The 18,242-nt window shown below is 47.6% G+C and overlaps 1 protein-coding gene across 2 annotated transcripts in view; it reads right to left on the bottom strand.

The window, feature by feature from the left end:
- Positions 1-18,242, bottom strand: part of TUT4 (terminal uridylyl transferase 4) — a 1,200,849-nt gene that overhangs the window by 570,402 nt on the left and 612,205 nt on the right. For both annotated transcript variants that reach the window (XM_078670586.1, XM_078670594.1), the window contains exon 16: positions 6,214-6,364. In XM_078670586.1, the coding sequence (XP_078526712.1) occupies positions 6,214-6,364 (151 nt within the window). The remainder of the gene's footprint in view (positions 1-6,213; positions 6,365-18,242) is intronic.

The raw sequence follows: 18,242 nt of genomic DNA, 5'->3' as shown, positions 1-18,242 counted from the left end.
CATCGTTCTGCTTTTTTAGCATTGGGGGCTTTTATTCTATGATAATTGGGGAATTATATTTGTAGGCACTCTGACACCCTTCACACGCTCTGAATCTTCTTCCCTGCCTCGCCCAGCCGATTTTCGAGCCGGCGTCTGGCGACGGTGGCCGCCATCTTAGGTGTGGCTGGGGGAGCGCTCTAGTCGCGCCGGCCTCCCACCCTCCTCACACCACTACATAATGTGCGTCATGGCCAGACGGCGCAGCGGGCGCGCCGAAGCCGCGCCTAAGCCAAGCCCGTCTGCACCCGTCCGCGACCGGACACGGCCCAGGGTCCCCACCCCTGGTCCAGACAAACGAGTGTGTTGGAGTAGGAGCGATCTTGTAAGTCTCTCCATCTCTACCTGCATGCCGGGCCTTCATAGTTTAAAGATAGGGGAAGAGGGAGTGTGCAGGCACTGTCAATTTCGTTTTAGCACACTGACAGCTGATACCCGGGGCAGTTCCATCTTGTCCTGTGGCCTGCTTAACGTGAGATCGTTGCGATGCCACAAGCACGACATATACGATCTTCTTGTGGATAGACAATTAGACTTGCTCTTCCTCACGGAAACGTGGTTGGATGCTCACTCGGACCCCAACATCATTCAGGCTTTGCCAGAAGAATATCTGATGGTGAGACTGGACAGACTCGAGGGCAGAGGGGGGGGCATAGCGATTGCTTTTAAACAACAGTTCGCTTGTCAATTGGAATTAGTCCCTTTGGCTGGTAGCGAGGCTGGTGTTTTTACCATAAAAATTAATGGGGGTACCACGGTGAAGGGCTATTTAATCTACCGCTCCCCGGGACCACTGGCAAGGTTCAAAGGGAACCTACTAGAGCATGTCATGGAGATAGCACTACGGAGAGACAAGTTTCTGCTACTCGGAGACTTTAACATGCATCTAGAGGATCTGTCAGACACAGGAGCAACGGAGTTTTGTCAAGAACTTCAGGCCTTACAGCTCGAGTTAAAGGGTCAGCTTCCAACACATCAGCATGGCCATTTGCTCGACCCGGTCTTTGCGAACTGGGAGGATGTCACAGTGGCGCCCCCCCGAGCCCTTCCCCTGGACAGACCATTTCATGGTGCCATTCGAAATTCATCTCCCTAAACACAAGGTGTCAGACCCCCCGCCCCTCAACTACCCCAGGCGTAAATGGGCCAGGTTCTCCTTGCCAGAGTTCAATGAGGCTCTTATCGCAGGGGGCCCTCCCGGAGGCGATGACGCAGACACGGCAAACAAATTGCTCAATGACCGTATCATGGCCGCACTAGATCGTACGGCCCCTTTAGGCCGACCGAAGGAGGGCGGCCGTAAACGGAGAACGGCACCGTGGTTCAATGTGAAACTACGAGGCGCCAAGAGGGACTGCAAGCGGGCAGAAAGGTAGTGGAGAGCAGCCTATGACAGCCTGGCGAGAGAGAGATACCTCGTCATTAGACGAGCATATCATAACCTGATTAGGACAGTGAAAACTGCTTATTACGCAGACAGGATCCTGGGTGCTGATAACTCAGCTAAAGAACTGTTTAGTGTCTATAAATCCCGGACTGTCCCCAAGTCCTCGGCAGGACTGGAGGACTGTTCAGTTGCCGCCTGTAATCGTATTGCTGACTACTTTGGTGACAAAGTGTCTAAAATTTATTCAGCTTTCCCTACCCAACCCAAGGCAGGGGTAGAGTTTGAAGGATCTGCTGGAGAGGCAGGTGGACAAAATCTGCTGCTTAACTTCACCACCCCCCCAGCAGACGACCTGATTAAAATCTGTAGATCTGTGAAATCAGGCTCTCCACGGGACCCAGCATCACCCAAGCAGCTGGGGGACAGCCTGACGACGCTAGAACCTTACATTAGGCATCTGATGGATGTCTCCTTTAGGTCCAGCACCATGCCAGAGGAATGGAAACAAGCCGTGGTGCTTCCCCTCCGCAAGAAGCCGAATATCAGCTTTGAGAAACTGGACAACCTGTGTCCCATCTCCCTTCTACCCTACTTCTCCAAAGTGGCAGAGAAGGTGGCTAATATGCAGTTAATGCATTATGTAAAAGACACTAACCGGCTACACCCCACCCAGTTTGGATTTCGCCCCCGACACTCGACGGAGTCAGCGCTCCTCATGGCTTCCGAAACCATTAGGAAGGGCGCCGATGAGGGCCAGACTATGGCCCTGATCCTTTTGGATCTTAGCGCTGCGTTCGACACTGTAGCACACGTCATCTTGCTACAGTGTCTGAACAAAGGAGGAGTAGGAGGGGCAGCGCTGAAATGGATCCAATCATTTCTTGCTGGCCGAGGTTTTCAAGTCAGGCAGGGCGACTGTTACTCCGAGCGAGTTGCCTTGGACCAGGGGGTGCCGCAGGGCTCATCCCTGAGTCCAACCCTTTTTAATTTATATGTTGCCCCGGTTGCTTCCATAGTGGAGATTCACGGCCTGAGCATTGTGTCGTACGCCGACGACACGCAGCTGGTCATCTCCCTCTCGCGTGCACCAAGTCTCGCGGAGGACATCTTCAGAGCATGCATGCAAGATCTTGCCGCCTGGATGTCTGCCAATTGCCTTAAGCTCAACGGAGGCAAGACTGAGGTGCTGGTGGTGGGGGGAGACCAAGCGGCTTGGACGGCGGCGTGGTGGCCTCCTTGCCTGGGACTAGCACCAATTCCCTGCCAGGAGGCGAGGAATTTAGGTGTCTGGTTCGACTCTAAGCTGACTTTTGGACCCCAGGTGAACCGGGTAGTTGGTGCCTGTTTCGGGATTCTTAAGAGCCTTAGGAAGGTCTTGGAGCTTCTGCCAATCGAAGCCCGTCAAACTCTAGTGCACGCACTAGTCACGTCCAAGATGGACTAAGGCAACCTGCTCTATCTGGGGACTCTTGAGAAGAACCTGAGCCGCCTGCAGGTCCTGCAGAATGCTGCGGCGCGGCTGGTTCTCAAATTACCCAGAAGAGCATCATCTAAAGCTGCGCTCCAGGCCCTGCACTGGCTCCCGGTGAGAAGCAGGGTGGAATTTAAAGCACTATGCACATGCCACCGGATAGTTAACGGCAGGGCACCCCTCCCTCTGCAGGGCCTGCTAACACAATATGAGCCCTCCCGTGATCTCAGATCTTCCAGCTCGGGGCGCCTATCCATTCCTAAGGTATCTAAAGTACGGATGGGCGGTAGATCCTTTAGGTATCTGGCGGCCTCAAGCTGGAATAAACTTCCTGTGGCACTGCGCCTGGAACCTTCAGAGCGCACCTTTAGAGCCAAGTTAAAAACCTTCCTATTTGCCCGGTAGTTGGGTCCCTGTCCCGGTATTTCCCTAGCAGCACTTGCCTCTTAGCGCGGGGACACGCCGTTGTGCGTCACCAAGCGCTCTATAAGACCCCCTATTATTATTATTATTATTATTATAGCTCCCACTAATGCTTGGACATATCTTGGACATCGATTTGGAGAAGTTATGGCAAGTATCTTTGGACATACTACATACTACAGTCTCTCCCGCCAATTTAAAACGCAATCATTTTTTCTCTCTTCACAGAGTTTATTGGTCTCCTGCTAAGCTTCCTAAATTTTCGAAGGAGACTGTTCCTTGTTGTCCTAAATGTAAGATGGAAAAAGCAGACGATCTCCATAAGTTTTTAACATGTCCTGCCTTGCATAAGTATTGGTGTGCGGTATCAGAAGGTATGGAAAATATATTGAAGTTAAATATACAGGTTAGTATTTTACTTGTATTTTTTTGGTATTGCTTTGAATTTTGAATCCCTCTCTCTCTCGAGAGAGAGAGAGACAAATAAGTTGCTGTTTTATTTAATCATATTAGCTCGAAGAGAAATATGCAAATTATGGATAAAAGATACCGCACCAATTTATTTAGATTGGATTAATTCAATTAAGTTTACATTGAAATTAGATAGCACAAATTGGAAGAGAAAAAAAAACATTTTTGGACTCCATGTATTTCTTGGTTGGACAAGCTCTAAGCTTTAAGAATTTAGGTCCAATGATTATGCCTTTTTGTAGTTTAAAGTACCCTAAGATCAGTTCTATGGTGGTCAGTTAGAGGAACTGAATTGATGTATTTCGGATGGGTATCTACAAAAAGTGCTTCCAATAAGATCTTCGGAGTTTATGATTATTCCTGGTTATATTCGGTATCAGTGGTTGGTAATAAGGGAAAGATCTTCGAGAATATCTTTTGGAATATGAGGACAAAAAAAAAATACAAGGGCCTGCTTTAGTAATGGCAGTGGCTTGACAGGAAGCAACTTGATTAAAGGTCTGTTTGCAACCACCAATCACAGAAGTACTGTAACTTTCTTGCTGAAAGGCACAACTGGGATATTATCTAAGGCCAGAACAGCTGTGATGTTTACAAGAGGCTTCTTGGGAGGGAACTGGGCAAATAACAAATGTGCTATATGCTTAAGAACTGTTGCACTTTACCAAGGTGATATGCATCTTATCACCAAACAACTTTAAAACACTTAGCCAGAAGATGATTCTGAACATCAAGTAAAATAATGTCTTTGGAGACCCTAAAAAAATAATTACAAATGCAGTTGGAAAAACCACTCTGAGTAAAGATTTTGGTCTGAAATCATTGAGCTACACCTTCATGACTTCCGTAACTGCAGAACTAATGAATGCTTAATGTGCTGCCTGCTTGTAGCAGGAACTCCCTATTTTATATTGTAAGCTCCGACAGCCTGTGACCTAGCTCAAAAGACTTACAAAGCTTTGCATAATTGCCAAACTCTCTGTTTAACTGTTCATCCACCTAATACAAAAGTTTTGGTATTCCTTAAAATCAACATTTATTTTTTTCAAAAGCTTTTTTAATAAAGCTAATGCACCAGTTTTATATTGGAGACTTTACAGTGGACATATCGTTGAATACAATTCGCAGTAAAACTTACTGTAACTTACTTAAAGTACAGGAAGGAAGATAAAGCAAAAAATATAGAGTGATAGGACTACAAGCAGGTCTCCCTGGTGTAGTTACAAGTTCTACTCTGAGAGAAAATGAATGAAAACCAGACCTAAAGGTTTATCAATCTGCGATTAAAATTGGTGCACAGGAATAGCTCCATCACATGGACTTCCCACAGCAACACCCGCCTTTGTTGCCAGGTTTTCAGATATGCACTAATGAGTCTTGATAGAGTTTTTTAGTGTTATTTAGGCTGAGATCCTTTGCCAAATCACAATGTCAGAGAACAAATGGGCTGTTTGAGGAAAACCCTGCTGCAATTTCTCTGGGTGACAACTGTGCATCTGCTAGCGGTGATTAATCTTGGAGGCAGTGTTTCGGATAGCCATACTTGGAAGAGAGTGCCTGACAGTTGGGTAATTGTATACCAAGAACAACTTCATACAGCACACTGTACAATGACCGCAATACTTTCCATCTAGTGATACAGGCAGTATTGCATTTGTCATTTGATTGTATTATCTGCTAATCGAGCTATTATACTCTGAACCTTGGTTATTTGCTATGGGGTGCATACTAGAGATAAACTAAAACAAAGTAACCCTCTCCTTTTATGTTCACGACATTTGCATAGAGCACATTCAAATAAAGTTCATAAAAAGTATGTTAAAACTAATGCTCAGTGGTATGATTTTCCTAAAAACTATAATTTGCAACTTGATACCACATGAGTTCCTGGACATCTTGTTGCTAGTCTTTGCATTACATAAAAGCTTGTCCTGCTACTCCAATATTTACATTTGTATTTATTTCATCCAGTGCAGGAAGTTCACTGGCCCAGAAACTTGCTTACGAGTATAAAGATAACAACAATAAGTAAATATCAATATGTAAAAATCATTAAAATATAGAAAGTCTGAAACTAGACTTTTAAATGGTGCTAACTTACAGAACGTTCTGCAGGCTACTGAAATCAATGTATACCCTCTATTCATTTCACTTTCAATATAGGAAATCTCATACAATTACACATTTGATATATTGTACAATTAACATAAAATAGAAGGTACTTTATGCAACAGTTGACGAAATACAAATCCTAAATTTCTAGTGCCAAGGCCTGTCTGCATAGTAAAAAGACTTGAGCAGCACAACACTGCTGAAAAGCTGAATAGTATCTAAACATTTATAAATGAAGCACTTATACCTGTGAGAAAACAAAACTTAGACCCAATAACAATGTACACGTTCATGCATTGCTCATACTAACCAAAGCATCTCTTGCATACTTTATCAAGAATTTCCCGAAATCTGTTTGTCATTGGGGGCAGAGGTTTTAAATCAATTTTCTTAAAGTCCTCTGGACAGTCGTTCTTTGAATGGCCATCTCTTTTGCAGATTCTGCATACTATAGTTGGAGGCTAGGTAAAGAAAAATAAAATTGCCTTAAAGGACCAATAGTATCTTGATAGCAACAGAAACAAATCACTAGCATCAAGGAAAAACTGAATGAGCATAACGGACAACAAATTCAAATCTTGTAAAACACAAAACAGAGAACACATTAATTTAATGTTATTTCTTCATTTTTTATTTATTATATATTTGCATTATTTGATGAATATTCTCCACTGCCTGGCAGAAAACGCCCAGAAAAAAAATATCTTTGTTTCCAATGTTAAATCTAAAATAGAGACAACTTCCGTAGTAAAACCAAACAATCATTTCTTTAGGTCTCAATACAAAGCTGATTGACCGGGTCTTCAGGCAGGTCGCTCCCCCACGCCACCAGTGCAACTGTGTGCCTCTGCTGCCTGTCACCGCTGCAGGTTCGAGGCCCCTCTGCCTCGGTAGAATGGTACCGCTGTATTTTGTTTTGCTGCCTTGCCTAATTTTGTATTGCTGCCTGTGTATATTTTTGTCTCCTTCGTTTTTCCATTTTCTCTGTGCCCCCTGTTTTTGTCTTCTGTGTCACTTACTTCGCCCATTCCCGCCGATGCGTCCTCTGCAGCCCTGCCCCCTATTCGCCCATTCGTCGCACTGCTCTCGCCTCCCACCTCCCCTTATATGGCAGCCGTGTCCAAGGCGCGCCTAAGCCAAGCCCGTCTGCGCCTGGACCATGCCCAGCCCCAGACCCCCTGGTCCCCGCGAACGCCACGACCGCCGACACCGCTACGATGCCAGCACCCTCCACGCACTCAACACCGGACGATCACACACCTGCCTCTTCACCAGCCTCCATGCCGCCAAACCAACCACCGAGAAAGGAAGCAACCACCTCAGATGCATTCTATTCAACACCCGCTCTGCCAGCAAACACTCCATCGAACTCTGGGACCTTCTCGACACCACCTCCCCAGACGTCACCTTTCTGACGGAAACCTGGATGAACACCCCCTCGGCACCCAACATCGCCATAGCCATCCCGGACGCCTACAAGATCACCCGCAAGGACCGCACCAATGGAACAGGAGGAGGAATCGCCATCGTCCACGGGAACACCCTCAGTCTCAACCAGCACCAATGACACCCTCAGCACCGCCGAACACCTTCACTTCCAGATCCACACTGATTCCAACACCACCCTCAGAGGAACCCTCATCTACAGACCCCCCAGCCACAGTTCAGCGACTCCATCGCCGACTTAGTCAGCACGCACGCCATTGCCTTCACAGACTACATTCTCCTCGGAGACCTAAACTTCCACCTCGAGAACAATGATGACACCAACTCCACCACCCTTATTGACAACCTCGGACTCAGACAGCTTGTCACAACACCCACCAACTCCGCCGGCCACACACTGTACCCCATCTTTTTTGCAAGCCCCCACGTCACCTTCAGCCACGCAAAAAACTTCACTGGACCAACCACCGTTGCATCCACTTCACCTTCCGGAAACCCACCACGCATCACCGCACCCAACATTTTCCCTGCCGCAGCTGGAGCAAAGTCACCGAAGACCAGCTGAACACCACCCTCGCCCGAAGCCCACTCGTCGACCCCACCGACACCAACACCGCAACCTCAGACAGTGGCTCGAAGACTGCGCCAACACTCTCGCCCTGATCAAGGAACCCCCCAACAGATGCACCAACAGGAAAGCCAGCTGGTTCACCGCGGACCTCCAGGCCTCCAAGCAAACTTGCCGAAGACTGGAGAAGAAATGGCACTGTGAACTGACACCGGACAGCTACGCAGCCCACAAAAACACCATCTGCAGACACCATCACCTCATCAGATCCGCCAAAAGGGCCTCCTTCAAGGACCGCCTAGACAACAACGCACACAACAGCAAAGAGCTCTTCAACATTGTGAAGGAACTCTCCAAGCCAGCTCCAACACCAACAACATCACACCATCACAAGACCTATGCGACTCCCTCGCCACCTTCTTCCATCGCAAGATCATAGACATCCACGACAGCTTCAACAACCTGACCACCCAGACAGGCACCGAGACCTCTGACCCCACGGCTACCACACACACTGATCCCCTGCTCTCCTGGACCAACAGACAACGACGATACCATCAAAATCATGAAAACCATCCCCTCCGGCTCCCTGTCAGACCCAAGCCCACACCACATCTTTAACAAAGCCAGAGCCACCATCGCAAGGCAATCAACATCTTCTTTGAGACCGCGACCTTCCCGGAGAGCTGAAGCATGCCGAAATCAACGCCTTACTCAAAAAACCCAAGGCGGACCCGAGAGGCCTCAAGAACTTCCGGCCCATCTCCCTGCGAAGGTCATCGAGAAGACCGTCATCAGACAACTGACCCGCTACCTCGAGGAGAACAGCATCCTGGACTAGTCCCAGTCCGGGTTCTGCAGCAACCACAGCACCGAAACTGCCCTCATCGCCGCCACCGATGACATCAGGGACCTGCTGGACAATGGCGAAACCGCGGCGGACGACTCCTTGTGGCCGACCGCACTGGGAGCAGCACCGACACCCACCGACGCAACCTGGGGTTCATCCTTGACTCAACACTCTCCATGACCAAGCAAGTCAACGCCGTCTCATCCTCGTTCTTCAACACCCTCCGCATGCTCCGCGAGATCTACAGGTGGATCCCCATCGAAACAAGAAGAACGGTCACCCAGGCCCTCGTCAGCAGCAGGCTAGACTACGGTAACAACCTCTACGCAGGAGCCTCGGCCAAACTCCTGAAACGACTACAACACATACAGAACTCCTCTGCACACGTGATCCTCGGCATCCCCCGCCACAGCCACATCACACCCCACCTGAGAGACCTGCACTGACTCCCCGTCAACAAGAGGATCACCTTCAAGCTCCTCACCCACGCACACAAGGCACTCCACAATACCGGACCAGCATACCCCAACAGACTCACCTTCTACACCCCAAACCGCCAGCTCTCTTCCGCAAACCTCTGCCCCGCCAACGTCCTCCGCATCCGAAGAACGATCACCGGCGGCAGATCGTTCTCCCACCTCGCCGCCAAAACCTGGAACACCATCCCCATCCTTCTATGGCAGACCCAGGACCTACTAACCTTCAGGAGGCTTCTCAAGACCTGGCTATTCGAGCAGTAGCAGCAGCCCTCCCGACCCCCAGCGCCTTGAGACCCTCATGGGTAAGTAGTGCGCTTTACAAATGTTCTGATTGATTGATTGATTGCTTTAGCCGTCTGGCAGAAGTCAGGTGAAAAAAGAAAAAGACTAAGAGAGGGACTTTGAACTGCAGATTTGAGCAGTTATACATTTTTCACCCTGTACTTGCACTGGTAAAGAGAATAACAAAAGTCCCTCTTAAAACCTGCAATACAGACTTTTGCTGCAACAAATACTGCCCCCAGACAAACCCGGTCATGTCGGCAAGCATCCACTTTAGGGGCTATAGCAGCAACAGGTATTACATTAGAAGTGACTGAAGCTGCTGCAATAGTAGAGGCCAGTGGTATCACCAGACTGGACCCTTGTGCCCCCCATCAGTCCTGTATTGGAGCACAATGTATAACAATTTGAAATAAAAGAAGAAAGCAGCACTCTGCTGTTTAGCTGAGCCCGCAAATTGAGGCAGAGCTGTAGAGGTCCTTTCAATTCTCAGGACGGTCATTTAGGGAAGTTATGACTTCTCCTAAAGAAGTGAGTCCACTAGCAGCTCACCTGTATGAGTATGTATAACAAATGCATTCACACTACCCTCTGATAAGTCTAACTGCTCAGCCCACCTACCACTAAATTGAAAGCAAGGTTTTATCTACCTTATCCTCTGCTATACCTTTGGGGACCCACTGTACACTATATCTCTTTTTGATATAGAATATAAAGAGCCAGCTTCCTACATTGGTGGATCAGTGGTGGGATCAAAGACTTTGCATTAGACTAAGTAGCAACAACCGATGACACGACAAAACTCCTAAATTGTCTTTAGATTCTGATTTTGAATTGACAATTTGGTGAACTACATTTTTAAAAGTCTTGCCAGGGCCTTGGTCTGTCCCTTTGAGTGTTTAAAAACTTTAAAAGTATCTTTAGTTGGGGGTAAAATATCTAGAAGTAGATTTTTTTTTGTCATTTAAAAACGTCCCAACTATTAGTAAAATAATGACTGACATAGAGAATGTGGTTGAGGGGCACGACCCCACCCCCTACCTCCATCTGGAGATGAGCTAAGGCCTCTGTGTAAACTTAAATGATTTCCATGAGGTCCCATTCTTCCTAGATCAAGCTCCAGGAGTATGCGAAGGACAACCCTTCTGAGGGGGAAGATCCCAACTCAAAGGAGGGAGAAGTTAGTGGGGATGAGGACAACCTCCAACCTCCCTCACTAGATAGGGAGAACACGGTCCCTGTGCCCCTAACTCCAAAGATATAACTCACAGAACCTTGATCCCACAAATGTGGGTCAGATTCGTATGAGACCATTGAGGAGAGCCTCAATAAAGAGGGCATCCTGTTAGCCAGGTGGACCAAAAGGCCAGACCTAGAGTCCAGACTCATGGCTCTTGAAAAAGAAAGAGCAGAAATGGGTCAAACACCCAAAAATGATGTAAGCAACCTAAAATCTAAGGAAAAAGAAAGTTCGAATGACTCTAAAATCCCCAAAGGGATTGTCGCCAAATATGAGGAAGGTTATCTCACCAAATGGTTCACAGCATTTGAGAGGGCCTGTGGAATGAGAAAAGAGAAGAAGACACACTGGGCAGCATTGCTTTGGGAACTCTTCACTGGTAACTGTAGGTACAGGCTCATGACCCTTACTGGGGAAGATGCCGAGTCCTATGACCTCATGAAGGTCACGCTAATTGAGGGTTCTGGACTCAACACTTAGGCGTATAGAATTAGATGCAAGGGGGCTCACTAAACCTTGAGTCAGTCCTGGGTTGGCTTCATAGACTACTCAGTAAAAACACTAGGTGGCTAGTTAACTGGAAGAGACGTGCATGATTATATTGGCTTTATATTCTGTGTATGAAAGAACACATTTTAAGTAAGTGCGCAAATGAAAAGTTGCATCAGTATCTGGTAGACCTAGGTCCAATTTCTCTCCAAGAATTGGGAAAGGCAGACGACTGGGTCAAGTCTACGGTGACCAAGACGACCACTGTGGGTGATCAAAAGAAAAGGGTTACAAAGCCTCCACAGGGGAAAGAGCGTGAACATCCTAAAGATAAAAATAAGAAGTCGCAGGTAGCCCCCCAAAACCCTGTCCAGGAGGGTGGGCCCAAAGACACCTCACAAACCAAAACTGGGTACCAAGGTAGGAGCTGGGATCCCAATACAACATGGTGTCACAACTGTAAAAAGACAGGACACCACACCAAGGACCTAGCTATCCTAAGAAACCAACCCCTAGTGTAGCTACAGGGGTTGCCAGTGTAGCCTATGAGGGCAATCCCTCAGACGAGGGAGTCCACATACCTTCAACTGGAAAGTGGGCCCAAAAGGTGATTTGGAGAGTCCAGAGGGGAGTAGACACTCCCACCACCTACTGGTGACAAAGACAACAATTGCTGCCAGCTAAGCAGGGGGAGAGCAGCAACCACAGCTCTATGCACAGTAGCCATAACTGTCAATATGGCAGTGGAAAAAGCAATAACAGATGTCCCGAAGTTAGGGTCAATGGCAGAGGCTACAGTTGTAACCACAGCAGGGACAACAGGCACAGCATCTGTTATCAAAGCAGACACAATAATTGCCACCACAACAACTGTCATAGTAACAATAGCTAAATGCGCAGCAGCGACCAAGTCAAGAAAACAGTTTTGCATTAAAACACAGTTGTTCAGTTTTCCATACAACTCAATTCAACACTCAGAACTTTTTCCAGAGGAAAACAGTCAATGCAATCCTATGGAGAAAAATTAGGTTATCGGTTTGCAAGTAAGCAATCGGTCTTTGGGGTTGAGTTTCTGGGGTTAGAACAAGAGTTCCCCACGGTAAAGGATGCACTCAAAAAGGCACCCTCAGCGGCACTAAGGCAGCCGGGTGCTGAATGCTGAGGCCTAATGTTAGACTATGGGGCCGTCGGTTGGTGGCTGCTCTCAGGTGAGTCACAGGGTTGAGGGAGCAAAGCTCAGGACAAAGGCGATCCGAGTTAGCGCACAAGGGGCTATGGGGCAGCCGGGTGCAGGGTTCTGATTTGGCATTGGGTACCGTGTTGGTTTCAATGGGAGATCTCTGGTCCGAACAAACACTGCAAGTTCAGGCTGGGATGCTTCCTGAATGCGACCACCAGTTGGTGAGGTAAGTTTGGCTGCAGGGGGTTGCCAAGACACCGTAGGTTGGGCCACCCAAGGCAGTGGGGTATCGGGTGCAAGGGTGTCTTGAGGTGTCGGGTTTCCTTACAAGCTCCGGTTGTGGTCGGGGGACCCTCCAGAAAGAGGCTGCAGGCGTCGTCGGGAGGCTTGAAGTAGGTCAAGGATCACCAGGGCCCAGTTTAGGATCGCTGGTGGGACCTCCTTGTGGTGTTGGGCCACTCAAACTCGGGCCGTGGGCGTTGGATGCAGAGTGGTGCAGACTTGCGGATTCGACCGGAGCCAAAGTCTGGTTCTTGAGCAAGTCAGGTGCTCACTGGAAACAAATTCTTTGTAGGGAAGGCAGGGCGGGTCTTCTGGGTTTTGGAGGCTGCTGGCTGCAGGATACACTGGGATTCTGCTGGAACAAGTTGTAACAGGCCAGTAGGGCTGGGGCAAGCCAGCTGGTGTCCTCCTCCTTTCAGCACAGCTCTTCAGTCCTTCTACTTGCTCGTCTGAGAAGGCAAGGTTTGGGGTTGCCCCTAAATACTACATTTAGCGGTGTTTCAGGTAAGTACAGGTGGGACCAATGTGCCCCATCCTTGGGGTGGGTACACCCCCTATTATGCCACCTTGCAGTGGGAGGAGGGTATAAGCCTCTGTCTGGTTGGCTGGGTCCCTCATCTTCAAGATGGCGGGGATTGAGAGTGCTGCCTCGCCTCCCCACCTGAGGAGTGGAGTTGGCAAAAGTGGGTACACCTCTCCTTCTATCTTGGTTTTCCCGCAGATTCTCCCTCCCATACTGGCAACAGTGTGGGTTTAATGGGCTGAGAAGTTTGAGACCAAAGTTCCCACAATTCAGTAAAGCCATTATGGTACTATGGAGTTCGTAATGACACACTTCTAGACCACATACCCTTTAGGGCTTTGCTGCACTTACAATGTCTAAGAATGGACTTAGACACTGTATGGGTAGAGGGCTCATGCACCTGTACCCTCACCAGTGGTATAGTGCACCCAGCTAGAGGGGTGTCGTACCTATATCATAGGCAGTTGTTTGTAGCCATGGCACACAGGGATGTGCGCCATAGCGACTCTACACTTTTCTCTGCACAAAAAACACGCAGCCTGCAAGGTCAGCGTGTGTGTGTTAAGGTACAGGCCTCTAAGGGTAGCACAATAGGTGCTGCAGTCCTTAGAGGACTTCTCTGTTCACAGTGCTGTTGGTATCCATGCTACCTTTTACAAAGGACTTACATGTGGCCAGAGAGGTCCCAATTGGGGTTGCAAAGGTACAGTTATAGGGAAAGAACATAGGCCCTGGGTACCTGGTTAGCAGGAACCCAGGGCACACTTAAAGAACTTCAACATCAAGCAAAAAGTGGGGGGCAACCGTGCAAAAAAAGGGGGACTTTCCTACAACCACACAAAAAGATATGTCTGGTTAGAAAAAGAAAATAGAGCTCAACAAGACAAAAACGGCAAAAATCCAATAAGTATAACCGGAGTTATTCATTTTTATAAAACAATCTATAATGTAGTGCTTAAAAGCATAATGTGCCAACCAGAGCTATCTGGTCGTGCAAGACCAGGCCAAATCTAAAAGTTCAGGCCGACCGCAAAGGAGAGTAGGTTGGATACAGGGACCATCCTTGGCCCGCTCAAACAGTACCTCGATTCGCGGTTGTGTCGAGGACGAGATACGAGGAGCAAAGAAGGCACTGCGTCAGTGTCGATTCTTAGGATGTAGGCAATGCGTCCGCTCTGAGCAGCGCAAAGTGGGAGATGCGCATGCCGTCTGCAATGTGATGTCCTTGATCCTCGCAGCAGCGGCGAAGTATCAGCATCAATGGAGATGCCCCAGGTTCAAACACAGCAACGACAGCGATGCTTGTATTTTGGCATTTGCAGTACTTTATATCCACTTACAAGGACTGAGGACTGGATTGGCATCACTTGGCAGGGCAAGACTCTTAGATGCAGAGTTCAGGTGCTGTAGGTGGATGGCTGGAAGTCTTTGATATCCCAGAGACTTCAAACAGGAGGCAAGCCGGCAAGCCCTTGGGAGTCATTTTGGTTCTGGGTTGGAAATGCAGGTCCAGTCCTTCTCATTCCCAAGCAGGGAGGGCAGCAGGTCAGCACAGCAGAGTGGCAGTGCTTTCAGCAGCACAGCAGTCCTTCTTCCTGGTAGAGTACCCACAGGTCTAGAAGTGTACTGAGTTGGTGGTGTCAAAAGTTCAGTACTTATACCCAGTTGTGCCTTTGAAGTGGGGGAGACTTCAAAGAGAGGCCACTGAAGTGGGCAGAGTCCGGGCCCTTCCTGCCCTGGCTCCCTATTCAATACAGGGGGGTATGCAGCCTTTTGTGTGGGGGCAGAACACAGCCTATTCAGATGTGCTAGCTCCTCGCTCCCATCCTGCCCAAGATGGCTTATCAGTCACATCTAAGCACCCACATTTCCTTTAGGTGTGGCTGTCTAGTGGAATGCAAAATGCCCAGCTGTCAACCACCTAGAGGGTGTATTCAGAGACAGACAGCAGGCACCAAATTGTTAAAGTAGAAATCACCAACTTTCTAAAAGTGCCATTTGAAGAATTACAATTAAAAATCCAACTTCACCAGAAGTTGAGTTTAAATTGTGATTCCAGAGACACCAAACTTGGGGGTCCCATCTCTTCCCAATTGGAAATCACAGTTATAACATGTAATAAGGTAATCCAAATGTTATCCTAAGAGAGAGTAATGCCTTGCAGTAGTGAAAATTGAATTTAAGAGTTTTTCTCTACTAGGACATGCACAACTTAGAAATACGTGGCCTACTTTTTAAATACACTGCGCCCTGCCTTTGGGCTATCCATGGCCTTCCTTAGGAGTGACTTGTATGTATTAACAAGCATTGAAAATCCAATAGGTCTCGCCTTTGATTAAGTTAAAGCCATTTACTTTGCTAATGGTATTGTATAGCAAAGCAAATGGCTTTAACTTAATGAAATGCAAGACCTATTGCATTTGTAATGCTTGTTATATAGGCTTCCCATTGCTGTACACATTACCACATTTTGGCGCTAAGCACTATGTTTGAACTATGTTCTAAAGGTCTCATTTGTGGGTGGTGGAAAAAAATCATATAAGTTCATAAGTTTTTGAAATGAAAAATAACACACAGTACACTATCAGAAAAGAATATTAATACTTTGCATATTGTACAAAGCATTTACCGCAGCACAAAAATAACTGGGTTTTTTCATGTGCACGCTTCAAATTTTAATGACAAACATGTCATACTGTTTAAAATGAACGTTGAAACACAAGTATCCACTAGGGGCACCTTCCCGTCACAGAACGGCATATGGCTGTCTTGACATTCGCGTGCGCACACACGTCCTGTGTTTTCAAGACTGCAAGCTATTGGGGTGCTTTAAACACAATGATTCCTGTACACAAAACTAGGATTGTGTCGGTCATTTTTAGCATCGAGCTGAGAGTTGGTCACTTTGGACTAACTGTGGGAAAGCGTGGAGCTTTGCATCGGTGTCTCTGTACCGGTTGGAAAAGAGAGCTTCATGGGCCAAGCACATGTAACTGACTCCTGCCCAGACCGGCTGGCCTCGCAGTCAAGGCCAGCTCTGTAAACTGGCAGCACATCGATTAACTACCATTTGTTAAACACGATTCCCTGTGGGGCCGATGTAAGCAGACCCCTGCAGATGACAAACAAGCAAATTCTTCCAAACAGTCAGGCTACCGGTCTGTGTATAACCCCCACCTCTCGCTGAACTGCACCCCTTACCTTTCTTCGAGCATGCATCTGTGTACGGAGGTGTGACCGCCACACCCTCTCCTGCAGAGCACCCCCTTACCTTCACTGCGTCATTGTTCCGGTGTTTGGGGTCACAGTTCACCAGGCCGGTCTCCTTGGCGTGGGAGTCACAGCACAGTTTCTTGTGCATGTACTAGGTTTGGCTCAAATCGTAGGAAGTCATCCTCAAACGTCATCCTTTCTCCAGTTTGGGTAAATCAGAAAGCGCACGTGGAATCTCCCCTGCAAAGGGTAACTTGGTGCTCAGACCTCCAGACACATACACTATGCAGTCTGCCTGGCCAAGGGGTGTTAACGAAAAACACTAGACTGTGACACAAACCTCCCTCTGTGGATAAGACCCATCACTTATACGTTCTATGACTGACATGAACCTCCATCACAGACATAAAACAAGCGCAACTCCGGTGCCCCGCGCTAACAAAGCGCGATGTAATGGGACGTGAGCGGCTCTTTACAGGGCGAACAGAAGATGTGTACACGTGGACTGGATGCTTTACTGGCGGCAAAAAAAAAAGTCCCCAGAGGGTCACGCCGCAAGTAAAGCATCCAGTGCCCCCGTGCACATCTTATGTTCTGTCCGTCCACATGCACATTTGGAATCCGTATCGATTCAAAAAGCCCCTCGCCATGGCGAGAGCAGCGCATGCACGCTACTAACACCAGGCGAGACCTAAAAAGGAAGGTTTGGGCCTGTCAAGAGGGATAACTTGCCAGGTCGACATAGCAGTTTTAAGTAAAAGCAGTTAAAGTGACAGGCCTGAGACGTGTTTAGAGGGCTCCTTAAGTGGGTGGCACTATCAGTGCTGCAGGCCCATTAGTAGTATTTAATTTCAGGCCCTATGCACAAGTAGTGCACTTTACAAGGGACCTATAAGTAAATTAAATATGCCCATTATGGATAAGCCACTCTTGCCATGCTTAAAGCAGATCACATGTACTCTAACACTGGTTTGCAGTGGTAAAGTACCCAAAGTCCTAAAGCCAGCAAAAACAGGAGGTCTGAAGGCAAATAATCTGTGGAAACCACGCCAAGAATGCCAGGTATAACAGCCCCATTTGTCATCTGGTGAAGGTAAACTACACCATAAGTGTGGGGTCCGTACAGACTAAAAATAATGAGCGGCCCACAGCTACACGCAACCTCATTCTTTAGGACAAATTATTTTTGCTCCACAACTCAATGCTCTAGAAGCACGTTACTACCACATCATGCCCATTCTTCTCCTGGATAAGTACAGATCACGACTATGGCATCCATGCATGTATGGACAAATGTCCTTGAACAGCTGGGAATATTTGCCATTGTTCTCCTATTTGGCTTTTCTTCTGAACAGCCGTATGTTTCCCCCAGGTACTGCTTCCCATACAATTGGTGTGAGGATAGTGGCAGCCAATAAAACTGCCGGAGGTGGGAGGGCCTACGTGCACTTCCCCAATAAAATCACTCCAGCCATCTCCCTTGGTGTATTCTGTGATGTGTGAGTGGCATATTTCACATATATCATGTGAGTGGGAGTCACTCCGGAGTTAATAGTGCACTATGTTTGTGGAGTCCACAGTGATACCTACACAAATAGTGGTTCCACTTTAAATCCTTTTAAATATGTTAATCAGTCTGCAGGTATGTCCGATATTCCATAGTCAGTAGACACCCACTTGTTCCAACTTAGTAGGAAAAGATTTATTTGACTGATTCTATTTTTTTTAATCAGATAAAGTTTTGTTCTTTTTTAAATGAAATGATGACACCTGCTGAGACCATGTGC

The sequence above is a fragment of the Lissotriton helveticus genome, chromosome 1_2 (assembly GCF_964261635.1).
Source record: "Lissotriton helveticus chromosome 1_2, aLisHel1.1, whole genome shotgun sequence".
Classification (NCBI taxonomy): Eukaryota; Metazoa; Chordata; class Amphibia; order Caudata; family Salamandridae; genus Lissotriton; species Lissotriton helveticus.
Note: the sequence above shows the minus strand (reverse complement) of the source record. Positions and strands in the feature narration are given on the sequence as shown.